This window comes from Dama dama, chromosome 27 (genome assembly GCF_033118175.1).
Source record: "Dama dama isolate Ldn47 chromosome 27, ASM3311817v1, whole genome shotgun sequence".
Classification (NCBI taxonomy): domain Eukaryota; kingdom Metazoa; phylum Chordata; class Mammalia; order Artiodactyla; family Cervidae; genus Dama; species Dama dama.
In genome coordinates this window covers 41540600-41556083 of record NC_083707.1, presented here as the reverse complement: position 1 = coordinate 41556083, position 15484 = coordinate 41540600, and the positions used below count along the sequence as shown (strand labels likewise).

Genomic DNA, 15484 nt, shown 5'->3' with positions numbered 1-15484 from the left:
TTCCGGCTTTGGCCATTAGGAGCTCCATCAGGCTGGTTCCTCCAATCCTTTTCAAGCACATCCTTACTTTCTAGAACCATGAGATTTTCTAACTGGTCCTGTAACTTCTCCCTTGTACCAGCTCTGGAATCAACCACTTTTCCAAGGATGTAAAGGACCTTTTTTTTTTTTTTTTAAAATAAATAACTAAACACAATACCATTGTCATTACACCTAAAATAAACACTACAGTTTAATGGAATCAAATTTCTAGGTACTGTCCAAATTTCCTAGGTTGTTTCAGACGTTTTCCTTACAGTTGACTTTTTCAAATCCTCATCCAAGCAAAGTCCACACACTGCATTCAGCTGATAAGTCTTGCAAGTTTATTTTAATCTGTGGGTTCTTTTTGCTCTCTCATTTTTTCCTTCTGGCAATTTATTTGTTGAGGAAATGGGGTCATTTTCCCTGCAGACAGCCCCACATTCTGGGTTGTTCTCATTCACTGCATCTCTGAGAATCATTTAACCTACCAATCTCTAATTCTGTGCTTTCTGTTAATTGGGATTTAGCTCCAGAGTTTCATAAGAATTCAGGATTTTTTTTCTTTCTGGATAAATATACTTTATAAGTGAACTTTCATTAGGAAGCAGGCGTAGGATATCAACTTGTTTCATGATTTTAAGATTGATCATTGTGTTCCAATGCCAGCTTGATCATCCCATGCTTAAGTTCCAAATCAGTTTTTTAAATAAAGTATAACATACCTACAATTAAGTCCACAAGTGGTTAAGTACAGATCCTAGTTAACTTCTGCAAATGCATACACCATGTAACCACCATTCGGATCAAGATACAGACCATGATTCAGCCCCCTGGATTCCTTCTCCCCAGTATTCCTTCCTCACCAAAACTACCAACACCTTCAAGATAATCTCTGTTCTCATGTCTAGCATCATTAGTTTGTCTGTTTTTGAATTTTGTACACATGGAATCATACAACATATACTCGTTTGAGTCTGGCTTCTTTTGTTTAATATTATCTGTGTGGGAAGCACCCATGTTGCATCAGTAGTTTGTCCTCTTACATTGTGTGTGTTAGTCGCTCAGTTGTGTCCAACTCTTTGGAACCCCCATGGACTGTAGCCCACCAGGTTCCTCTGTCCATGGAATTCTCCAGGCAAGAATACTGGAGTGGGTAGCTGCTCCCTTCTCCAGGGAATCTTCTGGACCCAGGGATTGAGCCCAGGTCTCCCGGATTGCAGGCAGTTCTTTACCATCTGAGCCACCAGGGAAGCCTTTTCTTCTTACGTTGCTGAGAATAATTCTACTGAGTGGCTATACTACTGTATAATTTCTTCATCTAGGAGCTGACGAATGTTTGGGCTGTTTGCAGTTTCCCATATTATGAGTAAATTTGCTATAAGCACATCTCCTATTGCATTTATAAGTCATTTCTGCAGTCACAGACCTCACAGCAGAAGAGCTCAGAGGATATATTTATATTTAGCTTTGCTAAATGCTGTTAAAGGGCTTCCCAGGTGGCGCTAGTGGTAAAGAATCCACCTGCCAATGCAGGAGATAAAGACATAGGTTTGATGCCTGGGTCAGGAAGATCCCCTGGAGGAGGCCATGGCAACCCACTCCAGTATTCTTGCCTGGAGAATCCCATGGACAGAGGAGCCTGGTGGGCTACAGTCCACAGGGTTACAAAGAGCTGGACACGACTGAAGTGACTTAGCATGCATGCATGCACACATATACGCTATTTAAATGGTTCCAAAATGGTTGTATGTGCTTACTTTGTTCCAACAGTGTTTGGAAGTCCAGTTACTCTACAGTCTCCCGACACTTAGAACCAGTTATTTAAACTTTAGACATTCTGGTGGCAATGTAGGGGCACCCAATTCTGCTGTGTTTTAATGCATATTCTCCTGAAAACTAATGATGCCTTTTGTATGCTTATTGGCTATTTGGATATTCTTTTTGAAAAAATGAAGTTCTTGTCAAGCATTTTGCCCAACAGTTGGATTGTCTGTCCTTTTCCTGTCGAATTCAGCAGTTCTATGGCATGCTGGCTATGAATTCTTTGTCAGATGTATGGAGCTCAAATGTCAGTGTCCTGTGTTTCCACTCTCCCTGGATGAACAGGAGTGCTCAGCTTTAATGATCCAGTTTTCCAATGTCTTCCTTTATGGCCGCTGTTCTGTGTCCTTTGTAACTCATCTCTGATTACTCCTTCGGGTGAAGCTTTTCTGTAGAAGCTCAGTTGTCTTCCTTTGCAGGTCTGAAGAGAGCATGCACTAGAGATGCTCTCTGCGTAGCGTGAGAAGGGAGACCACTGGCCTGCAGTTGGTGTCCTGCTGTGGGACCTTGCTGTGAGTCAGGGGACCCTGAGGTGTGGCTGTTCCTGGATTTTTCTCTTCTGCTCTTTAGTCTCTTTTCTTTCTCTGCATTGACACCTCACTGTTTCTCCTCCATTGGCTTTTCACCTAACACTTTCAGCAGCTGTCAATGACCACTGTCTACATCCATTACTTTCATCAAGCATTGAAAAAGCATGAGACCTTAATTCTATCCATTTCGACTAGTTTTATTAGCTGGAAGACGTGTATAAAGAAAAAGAATTCCCTGCTTGCTTTCTGTGAACCACCCAGTTCACAGCCCTGAAGGGCGTCCCTGGAATGGATGCTCTGCCCACGGCCAGTAGGTGGTACTGTACTATACTGAATAGGAAGAAATTCTCATCTTGCGTGGACAGCAGGTTGCCTGGGGGTCAAAGCAACGTTTCCTGGCCTGAGCTGGAGGATACCAATTTAACCTAACTCTGTTCCTACAACTAAAATATCTTAGATTAAGATTTTAAAATCCTGACAACAGTCAGCATTGTCCCCAGCCTGGGTCTCACGCCCCCTGTGATATGGACACAGTAAATGGCAGCCCCATGGGGACAGCTGGGACTTCAGAGTTGGGGGGAGGATGGTTCCCAGAGAAAATTCCAGGTTCTCTCAGCAGGAGGGGGGTCCGGGGGCTTGGCTGGCAGGAGGGCAGAATCAGCAGGTGCCTGCAGTGTCTGCTGGGTGAGAGAACAGCCACTGTCTTAGGTATCACGTGGGCAGGGGGTGGAACTGTTCAGTCTGGGGTCACAGCCATGCCTTGGAGAGTGTGTCTACATGGTCTACGAGGTGCAGTGACTTAATGGGTCTTTGCGTCTTCCCCCCAGGCCCCTCCTGGGGCCTCAGATCTCCCAGTACTGGGATGTAGCCCCCCCCCCCCAACCCGCCCCTTTTTTCTGTTATGATTAAAAAAAAAACTTTTTATTGTGGTAAAAGTCATATGACATAAAACATACTATTTTAACCATATTTAACTCTGCAGTTCTGTGGCATTAAGTGCCTTCACATTCTTGTACAACTCACCATCATCCATAGCCTAAAAACCTTCACCTTCCTAAACTGAAACTGTCCCCATTAAACGCTAGCTCCCTATTCTCCCCCACCCTCGACTCCGGCACCTACCAAGGGACGAATACTTTCTGACTCTATGAATCTGACTATTCTAGGTACACCTTTACAAGTGGAATCAAACAGTATTTGTCTGCACCTACTGTATACCGGAATGCACTTTTAAGGTGAACTTAATACACGTGGGATGCAGCCATTTGGGTCCCAGTGCTGGCCCTGGTCAGGAAGCTTCTAGGAAGCGTGATGTTCCTAGTTCCAGAGGCTGGCAGGCTCCTGATGCAGAAATCGGTAACTGCAAGCTGTTTTTGCATCCCCAAGAAAACCTAGCCGATCAAATACAAGCTCTCACTAAGACGTCGATTATCCTTGCTGGGGCTGTATCACCTTACACAGGTGACCCTCTGACCTTATTCTGATCAGAAGTTAAGTCTGCAAGTAGAGGAGTAAAAATGGGGATGGGAGCAGTTCATTGATCCTTCTGGACATTTTCTCAGTGGAGATGATTTTAATGAACTGGGGCCCTGAGAAGGAAGGGGAAGGTGGAGGGGAGGAGTGGGGGGACTTCTGATGAAGGACCAGTGTTGGTTGCTTCATAAGACTGTTTCTGAGGGGACAGAGGTTTCCTGACACATTCAGTGCTGAGAGGTGGCAGAGTCTGGGTTCCCAGATCTGGGGTTGGGGGTGGGGGTAGGGGGCATCTTGTGAGATACGGCAGCAAGTGGAGTAACGAGCTGTTGGCCATGCTGGTTGCTGTAACCAGGGTCAGTGTCCCCGAAGCGGAGCTTTGTCTCCCTTCAATTTGGGAGAGAGTTCCCTGTGAGCTTGTTAACAGTGCTCCACCAAAAAGAGAAGGAAGCTTATACCCAGTGTCCACAGACTCTCTTCCCATCTCCCCAGACTGCGAGGCTTTCCAATTGCCGCCCATTAAGCCACCTCCAGCTGGTTGATTAGCTCCTATCCTTGCCCATGAGAAGATGCAGGTGAAAGTGCTTTGAAAAGCACGCAGACTCGACTGGAGCCACTGCTCGCAACCTCGGCCTCAGGCTGAAATAATCCGGGAGTTAAAAAAGCACTGTTGCCTGGTCTTCCCACCCCCAGAGATTTGGATTTAATTGTTTTGTTGCGGCCTGGGCATGGCTTTTTTTTTTTTAAAGCCCCCGAGATGTGCAGCCAAGGTTGGGAACCATTATTCTGAAGCCAAGGATCTCCCATTTTAGCACTTGTTAAAATTGCCGGTCTGGAGACCAGTCTGCAGACACTGGCTGTAACCAAATCTTTCCAATGTATATCTATCCCCAGGCAAACAAAACAAAACAAAACTCTCTTAAAACCACAAAGAAGAAGGAGACAGTTCCTCTGAAACCTCTGTCATGAAATCCAACAGAATCACCAATGAGTGTGCTGGTAAACCAGTTCTGCCATAATGGGGAGGGCCCCCTGACTGTGGCATTTGCTGACGTCCGTGACATAAACACGTCTGCCTCCGAGGATTTCAGGTTACCAACAGTTTCACAACCAGCTCAGAAAATTCCCCGAAGCTTAACAACGTGCTCTCAAGAGCTGGAATGAGCTCACTGAACCCACCCAGGTATTTTTTGGGGGAGGCAGCAGCTCCCATTCACAAGATTGGGGCTCAATTTATAGCAGCGACATCCCCTCCAAAGGCAAAATGTGCATGTGCTTGCTTTCTGCAAAGTGAACTGAACATTTAACGAATGGACCGATGAGCTCTTGCCCAGATCTGCTTATTTCTTCTCCATTTATAGTGAACAAGAGGCGGTGAACCGAGGCGTTAGGGTTGGCTGTCAGTCCTGTGGATGTGCATACTCACAGGCAATGCACGACCGTGCGTCCCTCCCCGCCGTTGTACTCCTCCTGCCACTTGTCCACCTGGCGGATGAGCTTCAGGAAGGAGCGCTTGGACACCGGCGTGTCCCTGTACATCGGCCAGCCTAGGAACTGGAACTGCTGCACCATCCGGTACCCGTCCTGGGGCTGCAGAGGGCCGGGTGATCAGAGGGGAGTGGAGAGAAAAAAAAGCAGGCGTGACTCTCAGGGCCAAGCTCCAGCATGCTGACCCTACCTCCTCATGCCAGTGGGCCGGAGGGGTAAGGAGGGCCTGCCTGTAATTAGCGAATGGACCGTCTATGGTCCGAGGAGTTAGGAGTCTGAATCACGAGCTGATATAAGACACCAGGTGTTTCCAGTGGGAGGCCAGACAGAAGCGAAGTGGAATGCTCACAGCTTTGCAAACGCTGCATGAAAAACAACACACGACCTGAGCACTGACCACACTGGCCTAGAGTGGTAAACAGGCTTGACTTTAAGTACAGGTAAACTAAAGGTAAAGGATAAACTGTGCTCTGGCGATGTCTGTGAGTTCAGAGTGTTACTGATGACACCCTGTGTCCTGGGCGTATAATACGGTTCTGCTCACTAGCATGACTCTTGCTAAGATATCAATAGTCTTTCACCATAATTAAATAGAATTATGCATGTGTGCTCAGTTGCATCCAACTATGCAACCCCATGGGCTAAAGCCCACCTGGCTCCTCTGTCCATGGGATTCTCCAGGCAAGAATATTGGAGTGGGTTGCCATGCCCTCCTCCAGGGGATCTTCCTGACCCAGGGATTGAACAGAACCTGTGTCTGTGTCTCCTGAGTCTCCTGCACTGGCAGGAGGATTTAAATAGAATTTTAGGAGTCAAATAACCAGGCCGCGTGATTTTAGTCTGAATCTCTTGGGCTAAATCTTCCATGGCTGCCGGTAGCACCCAACACAGGGGATCACTCTTGTTTCCTTCCTGGCTGTACCCCCACCAAAGCCCTCAGCTCTTGGCCTCCCTTCCTCCCGGACGCTTGCTAATGCAGGCCCCAGGCTCAGTCCTTGGGTCCCTTTCTCTTCTCCATTTCTCTCTTGATGCTTTCATTCAGTCTCATGGCTTTAACTATTCCAGTGAGTCCTCAATCTGTGTCTCCAGACCTCGCTCCTGAATTTCACCCTCACAGATTCCAAGGTCTCCACGATATTCCAATGCAGGCATCAAACAGTCACTTTAAACCTAGCACGAACACAGTTGAACTGCCTTCCGTCTATGCGTGCTCAGACCCCTAACAATCCTGTTACCCGTACAGCTTTTCCCAATTTGGTTAATGTCTGTTCCATCCAGTTCTCAGGACCAACATGCTGTCAGCTGCTCCTGAGGCCCTGGGATCCAACCGGTCACCCCATCCTATCGGCTCTGAGGCCAGACTGTATCAGAGCCCCTCCACCTCCCCCACCCACTGCCGCTCTGCCCACCCTTGTCCTTTCCCACCTGGATTACTACAACAGCCTCCTGACCCGCTCCCTCACTGTCTGTCCCCAGCACAGATGCCAGAGTGTGCCTTCTAAAAGCTTGATTATAGCATAAGACTCTTCCACTCGGGACCCTGTGGCAGCACCTCCTTTCCTTCAGAGCAGAAGCCCCGATCCTGGCGGTGGCCTGCAGGGCCCTATGTGACCTCTGCCCCCTGGACCCCAACCTCAGCCCCAGCAGCTACTCCCGCCTTCGCCTCCTGGACTGCGGACACATCAGCTGCCTTGCTGTTACGGGACTCACCAGACAACCCCCCCACCTCCGGGCCTTTGCACTGACCGTCACTTCTGCCCCCAAAGCCACCTGCAGGACAGCATGTGGCTGCCCCTCACGCCCACCGGGCTTCATTCACACGGCCCCTCTGCTCATACTCCGGTCCAGGCCTGGCACCTTCTGCTTTCCCGTTTTTCTCCGACAGCACACAGCACTTTCTGGCAAATCTAACAGGCAATCTGTGCGTCCATCCTCTCCTGTCTGTCTCCTCCCTTTAGAACGTAAGCTCCACAGGGTCAGGGAACTTGGTTTTGTTCACAGACTCCTAGAAGGGCCTCAGGCTCCCAGAACGCTGACCCAGACCATCCACCCAGTCAATTGATGAGAAAATAAGGAAACCGCAACACCAGCCACGGTGGTTGCAGATCTTACTCGTGCTGCGTTGTAGATGCGGAATATCCTGCTGATGATGTCTTCTTCCAGGTCAGCAGAAACAAACTCCACCTGGATGGGGCCGTGTCGGTGGACTCCGTTCTCTGGCCAGTACTGCGGACACAACTGGAGTCAAAACACAGAAACGCGAGGTTAATGATCAGAATACATTTACTATTCACGTCTGGACAAGGTCACTACAAGCATCAGGCCCCAATGCCCATCATTCACTTCATTTCCTTTCCTTTCTCTTTTCCTTCCCCCAAGTTGACCTGTTGACTTTCTTGTTGGCTGAGCCCTTAATTCCTCCTGTCCGTCTAGTACTTTTTTCTCTATTTTCTGCAAAAGCATCACTAAGCCACGAGGAATTCTGCCTCCCAAGGAGGTCATGTGGGCACTATTGAATACCATCACTGTAAGATCTCTTTTGCCGCTGAAAGGCACTCTTCTCTGACCCTGGGGAGATGCCCTGAGCTGCTGTTACAAGAGCAAAGACATTTGAGATGACCCACTTGACACCCAAATCTCCAACCTTCCATCTGGGCTCCCCTAGTAGTATGTAATCACTTTGAGAACAGGGCTGTTTTGTGACAAAATACTGGCAACAGTGTTGGGTTGCATTTTCTCACGCTCTGGTCCAAACCCTCCCAGCTCAGACCTAGGAAACACGGTGGAATAAGAGTAACCGCTTTGGGCTTCAATTAAAAACTCAATTTCCTAGCATCTCACATTCCAGGTATTGATGACACTGGGGAACCAGGACTACTGCTGAAACATGGAGCAGGTGACCAGTGTGGCAGGCAGGGTGCCAGGCATGATGGCAGATGAGGGAGGGGATCTTGCTTACCACTGCCCTGTAGCAACACAACTTGGAGACAGGTGAGAAAAACCCCCGTCTGTTATCACAAATCTTTTCTAAAGCTCTGCAGGCATGCACGCAATGCATGCTCAGTTGTTCAGTTGTGTCTGACTCTTTGCAACCCCACAGATATAGCCCGACAGGCTCTGCTGAGTGGGTTGCCCTGCCCTCCTCCAGGGAATCTTCCCAACCCAGGGATCGAACCCGCATCTCTTACATCTCTTGCATTCGCAGGCAGGTTCTTTACCACTGAGTCACCTGGGAAGCCTTCTAAAGCTCTGAGACCCTACTTAAAGTTGGAAATGAAGCTTCTTTGGGGACTTGGTATGCAGTGATGTTTTGGGAGCAGCATTTAAGTCTTTTTCCCAATTTACCGGAGGGACAAATGGCTGGGGTCAGGGCAAGAGGAAAGCACTTCATTATTTTACAGTCTATTTCTTCTGAGCCAAGAGCAGATGAAAACATCTCATTTTAAGCAGAATGATGTACAATGAAGGTGAGAACCTACTGCCTGAAATTCCTTTTTCTGATGATTTTCTTTTCCAAAGGATTTAAAATCTCATCATGGAAGGTTACAAAGGTTGATTTATATCCAAGATTGCAAGCTGGTTTCCAGTGGATCAAATGAAGCCATCTCCTTTCCCTCTGTTATAGAAGCTAAAGGTTTGAATTTCATGACCAAGTAGGAAAATAGGATAACTGAGGGTCCTTTTTACATGAGCTGAGTCTGTAGTATTTTAGAAATTACATTTATTTATTTGAAAATAAGGCTTCTGGGCTTCCCAGGTGGCTCAGCAGTAAAGAATCCACCTGCCAATGTAGGAGATACAGATTCGATCCCTGGGTCAGGAAGATGCCACATACCGTGGAGCAAACTAAGTCCCCGTTCCACAACTATTGAGCCTGTGCTTTAGAGCCTGGGAGCCGAAACAACTGAAGCCCAAGCACCCTAGAGCCCGTGCTCAGCAACTAGAGAAGCCACTGCAGTGAGAAGCCCGTGCGCTGCAACTAAAGATCAGCCCCAGCTCATGGCAACCAGAGAAAGTCCGAGCAGCAATGAAGACCGAGCACAGTTAAAAATAAAAATAACTATATAAAGGGCTTTCATGGTGGCTCAGTTGGTAAAGAATCCGCCTGAAGTGTGGGAGATCTGCGTTCGATCCCTGGGTGGGGAAGATCCCCTGGAGGAGGGCAAGGCAACCTACTCCAGTATTCTTGTCTGGATAATCTCTACGGACAGAGGAGCCTGGTGGGCTACAGTCCATGGGGTTGCAAAGGGTTGGACACAACTGAGCGACTAAGCACACAGCTATGTAATAAATAAAAGCTTAAAAAAAGATATTCCTTCCACGAAATTTTTCCTTCCTCACCAGTGCTTCTTGGTGACAAGTTATAAAACTGCCTCCTCAAAAGACAGCTCGCTGAAGTTTATTTTCTCTTTGACCCCCAGGGTACCCATGTTAAAATGAACAGGCATATGATGGCAAGCTGAGATGGGAAGAGAAGCCCCAGCACACACATCTGAACTGTCCTGACCGTTTTCTCCTGACGGAGCCAGCCTTGCTTTCTGTTCGTCCTCCCAATTCAGCCCTCAATCTAAAGCTCGTCACTTTCACCAGAGAAACACGAATGGCCTGGCCGGCGCAGGCTCCTGGATTATGGCATTCTGCATCCCGCCCGAGGAAACCGTGCGGAAAATGACTTAAATAGTGCATAACACGTCCATGAACTGGGCCTATAAATACTTAAAGCAGCTGAGTGCTATTCTTGTGTGATTGCAGACTTTCGGTTCAAATGCTCCGTTTAGTGCTCTCTAAAAGGCCGAATCCCAAGAGCACCCTTTCTCCAAACCAGCACTGGCTCCATCTGCTGAGCAGGATGGGGACCTTGGTCTCTCCCACCGGGGCAGGCAAGGCTCGGTATGAGCCCAGACAATTGTGGCTTAGAACGCGACTTTAGAATTCAAGTGTTAGTTGCTTAGTCATGTCCGATATTTTGCGACCCCACGGACTGTAGCCTGTCAGGTTCCTCTGACCATGGGATTCTCCAGGCAAGGGTACTGGAATGGGTAGCCAGTCCCTCCTACAGGGGATCTTCCCAATCCAGGGATAGAACCCAGGTCTCCTGCATTGCAGGCGAATTCTTTACTGAGTTCACGACTGACTGACCAACACGCTTTAGAATTCAACAGCGTCGTCCAGAAAGAACGTATGTAAACCACTGATGTCTGGTTCACTCATATGGAAAAAAAACAGTCTATCATGGCATTTCAGTATTCACATTAGGGGAAAAACAATGATTCTGAAGAGGGAACACTTGCTTATCCTCTGTCTGTGACTAAGGAACCTTGAACGAGTGGAGCTGAATGCACGGCATGGTGAGTTAGAAAACCAGAACCCTTGGTCCTATTTCTGGTTGTGTCATTGAGGTTCCCCAGCTGTGGTGTCTGCTTGTTTTTATAAACGGTTGCCACCCATCCTTTGGAAAGGAGAGGATAACAACGGAAGACTTCTGAAATATTTAAGCTTCTTAAGTAAAAAGGACTAGATGAGGACAAGCGTGATCATTATTATTTCATTAACTAGCTTTTGGGCTACAGCCTTAACAAGACAATGCATTGCTTCAAATGTAATAAAAAACATTACAGGACTGAAGTGAAGGTCCATGGGATTTTTGGCAGATTGATGACAATTAAGTGGATTTTAGGAAGGAAAATTTTTGTCCACTTTGGCTGCTGCAATATGTCAGACTTTCATTTCTTTTTTTTTTTTTTTAATTTGTCTCTATGAGACAGAAAATTAATTCCGTTCCAGAACAAGTTTATTCTTACAACACACCAAGTTCAAACTTCCCACAAGGGCCTTTGTCACAGCAGTTCAGCCTGTGATTAGAACAGCCAGGCCCCAACGCGATAAATCCAGCTCCCAGGACCCCGTGCTCACTCTGGCCTGACAAGTCCTTTTAGGAAAATCCTTCTAACCCCATTAGTAATACTGAGTCACCACCGCCCAATTCTGTCTCTCTGTGTATAAAAAGAGGAGCTACGAACAAATCACATTCATCATTCTGAGTTTTCCTTATCTTCCAGTCTCAGTTTCATTTCTCTTTAATATATCTTTACCAAAGAGTTGACAAAAGTAATTGCTATCCCTTAGAACGGCATGCCAGTCTCCACTCTTTTCACCCTGCTAGGCTGACTGCCACCTGTGGCCTCCAGGTGGGCCATGCCAGGAGGCTCGGAGACACTCCCAGCCCGGATCCGGGGCCATCTCAGAGGTTGATGGCCTTTCTCATCGTCTCTGGTCCGCTTGCTCTATGCCCTTCAGCCCCTGGGTCAGTCCTGACTGCCTGTTACCCTGCATCTCTCTCCGGTCAGCACTCCCATCCTTCGTGAACAGCCCAGATTATGACCCTCTGTTTCCCTGTCACTCACTCCGTCTCTGAGTTCAGTCCATCTTTTTGGTCTCAGACTATTTTCTGCTGCCATCCCAAATTACACCTGGTTTGTATTATTTTTTGTAAAGTTTTTTGTGTGTGTGTGTGTGCGGACTATTTTTAAACTCTTCACTGAGTTTTTTTTTTTTTTACAATATTGCTTCTGTTTTATATTTTTTTCTTTTTTGCCACGAGTCATGAGGGATCTTAGCTCCCCAACCAGGGATCGAACCCACAGCCCCTGCATTGGAATGTGCAGTCTTAACCACTGGACTGCCGGGGAAGTCCCCCATCTGGTTTGTAACAGGCATCTTTGGCTCCCTGTCCTTGCTTGGGGTTTGTAACCTGCTGCCAGGGGACTGCATTCTGGATGTGCAAACACAGGAAACACAGACAGGACCCTAGGCCGGGCTCTGGCAGCCGTGGTCCATGCGTCTCACCTGGGCGGGGTCCACGTCGTTTAGCATCACCACAGACGTGCAGTGATAATCCAGGACCAGCCTCCAGAAGTCTTTCACTGTGTTTGGCAGAGGATGCTGGGTGACTATGAAAGCGGAGGGCTGTTTATAGCTCTGCAGATGCAAACAAGAGAGATCCAAATGGACCCGGGAGAATGTGACAGGAGGAAGCTAAGTTATTTTATACACATGGGAGTCCATGACATAAAACACTGAACATATTTAACAACTGTTGAATTCTACCACCACGGTCCATGCCAAAACAGGCCAAATATAGACTCCTCTGCAGAAAAATAATGCTAAAGTCACCTCACTTTGATACTAATAAAACTTAATAAGCATCTCCTACAGGTTTTTTTTTTTTTTTTGTATTTCTGGTAGAAAGGCTCTACACATACCTAATTTAATGGAGAAAATTTAACTTCACTTTAAGATATGCATGATTAAGATAGTTCCATTTCTCCTAAAATCTGTGCGCTTATTGTTTAAATGTGTGAGATGGTGTTACTTATTCCTGCCATCCAAGGACACACACGCTTTTGACAGCTCTGCAGAGCGTCAGACCAGCTTAAATACCTTTTTACCCGTATCACACCAATAGAATTAAAATTTCTGTATTAGCACTGAAAATCCCCATTCACTTTTCCCATCAATTGAATAGCAAATGCTCATTCAGTTAGAAGTAAATAGACTGACAGGAGGTAATGGGTTGTGTACTATCTGTGCTGACAGGCAATTTCTCCCCCATGTTAATTACTGCCTAAATTAGGAGGAATGGGAACTAAAATAATGCTGCAAACCATATTACCCCACTTCACTGCCTTCCTGACTTAATAGCTGTCTCTTGCTCTCCAGCCAGCAGGTTAAAAAATTGAAGTGCTCAGAGCCCCGCCGACACACCCTTCATTTATCAGCCCTCCTGGACCGGGGTCTCCCAGAGACCAAGAGCGTCAGTCCCGACACACAAACAGATACGGAGGCGGAAGTGCACTTCGCTGAAAACACAGTTCACGGCTTTAAAGCGAACCAGGGAGAGGACCCAGGTGCCGCCCCAGGAGGAGCATCCCGCCGTGTCCTGCCCAGGGAGGGGGCACGCGGATGGAGGGGGGCTCACGTCCATGAGGGCCGCGTTGATGTAGTTGCTGCTCTCGCCGTCGATGGTGATGAGGAAGGGCAGGCAGCGGTCAGGTGGCAGGATGTCCATGCAGCGGTTCTTCTCGTGGTTACGGGGCAGCAGCGCGATGCTGCAGTCTTCCACTCGCAGGGTCGGCGTCACCATGTTCAGGGTCTGGAGGACAGAGCAGGTACGCTCGGGACGAGAACCCCATCTCCTGTGCAGACCTCAGGGGACCCCCGTATCCTGCAGCTGATGGCCCCACTCCCCAGACCCCACTTACACAATGAGATTTTTATTTCTCTTTAGTTTTCAGGACTCTGTGCATAGACAGAGCCCATCAGACACAAGGACCGCTGTGCGAATGCCAGATCAGGTGTCAACGAGTCCAGCTAGGACTGGACACTGGGGCGTTTGGAGGGAGAGGTTGGCAGGGGTCAGGCTGGAGTTAGGTGTGGAGTCAGGTGCATTCAGACCCAAGGAGAGCATGAGAAATGGCAGAGCACTCAGGTGGCGCTAGTGGTAAAGAACCGGCCTGCGAATGTGGGAGACGTAACACATGCAAGTTTGATCCCCAGGTCGGGAAGATCCCCTGGAGGAAGGCAGGGCAACCCACTCCAGTATCCCTGCCTGGAGAATCCCATGGACAGAGGAGTCTGGTGGGCTACAGTCCGTGGGGTCAAAAAGAGTCGGACACAACTGAGCAACTTAGAATGCAAGCACCCTTGCCAGCAAGCACCCTGAATGTGCCTGGCTTGGTCTAGCCATTGGGATTACACCGTGGGTCCGTCTGGCGTCTGCGCCCTGAGCAGGGGTGGGGGCGGGGAGGGCCTGGCTCTGCCAGACCAGTGGTCTCAATGTGGGGACACTAACTACTTCAGCACATGGTCTGGCTGTCAGGATGGTGTGGGGGGCGGGCAGGGCTCAGGCATCCAGTGGGCAGCTGCCAGGGATGCCACTAAACACCCAACAGGACAACCCCTCGGCCGTGGACAACTGAGCCCCCAGCGTCAACGGTGCTGAGGCTGAGAAGCCTGTCATGAGCTCAAGGGTTCCGGACCCAACTCTGAACAACTTCTTAGGAGCAAGCTCATAGCCGACTGTCCCTTTAGCACGACCTACCCGGAATTCCTCCTTGATCTGGCTCGAATTGGTCTGCGGATCCAGCTTGTTCATGTCATAGTAGAGAGACCTGACCTGGGAAGCGGGTACCGAGGTGTCCCCACAGAGACAGGCTTCCAGAATGGCATCATGGATGAACACATACTGCTCCTGGGGAAGCAGAGAAACCAAGGTAACTCCCAGGAACCAGAGGAGGAGGGGAGGCAGCCCCTCGTGGACCAGAGAATGATGGTCTACCCGTCATAGAGCACGCGTTCCTTCCAGAGAGAAGGCCGGGGAGGGGACTTGGCCGCTCGGAGAGGGCTGTCCCAGGGCCAGTAATCCTGTCCCCCTCCAAAGGGAGTGCAGGGCATTAGTGACTGGCCATGTGCGGAGGACAGCAGGAGGAGAGGTAAACAGGGGCTCGGTGCAGAAGGCGTCAACACACTGATGGAAACCACTCAGACACTGGGCCTTCCCAGGTGGTGCTAGTGGTAAAGAAACCACCTGCCAGTGCAGGAGACTTAAGAGATATGGGTTCGATCCCTGGGTCAGGGAGGTCCCCTGGAGGAGAGCATGGTAACCCACTCCAGTATTCTTGCCTGGAGAATCCCATGGACAGAGGAGCCTGGTGGGCTACAGTTCATGGAGTTGCACAGAGTTGGACACGACTGATGTGACTTAACATGCACGCACATGAGTAAAAACATTAACTTCCTAGGAGCAGGATGGATACTTATTCTCAAACACTTAAGTTTCTGGCACACCTTGAATTCTAACTTAGAGAAGTTCCAGAGTGCTTGCAGAAAGTGGGCAAATTCCCACGATGACAGGTCACTCACTGGACAGAATTTTTTTTAAGGACAGTCAGAAGAGAAGGAAATGCACAGAGATTACCCTTAAAAATCACTCTGCAAATGCCTGCCTATTCTCAGGGGTGGTCTCGCTCTGGTTACCAGCTAGTTTAAAAGACACAATAAAAAGAAACGGTATTGAAATCCTGAAGGCTTCAAAGTGGAGCCTCAACTGGGACCCTGGATGCAGAAGCAAGGAGAAAGTTGGGCTTGGG

General features: G+C 48.5%; 1 protein-coding gene across 4 annotated transcripts in view; it reads right to left on the bottom strand.

The window, feature by feature from the left end:
• Positions 1-15484, bottom strand: part of PTPRM (protein tyrosine phosphatase receptor type M) — a 649948-nt gene that overhangs the window by 11049 nt on the left and 623415 nt on the right. For all 4 annotated transcript variants that reach the window (XM_061131248.1, XM_061131250.1, XM_061131249.1 and 1 more), the window contains 5 exons: positions 14437-14586; positions 13315-13488; positions 12183-12314; positions 7449-7574; positions 5275-5438 (listed from right to left, as the gene is read on the bottom strand). In XM_061131248.1, coding sequence (XP_060987231.1) covers positions 5275-5438; positions 7449-7574; positions 12183-12314; positions 13315-13488; positions 14437-14586 — 746 coding nt within the window. The remainder of the gene's footprint in view (positions 1-5274; positions 5439-7448; positions 7575-12182; positions 12315-13314; positions 13489-14436; positions 14587-15484) is intronic.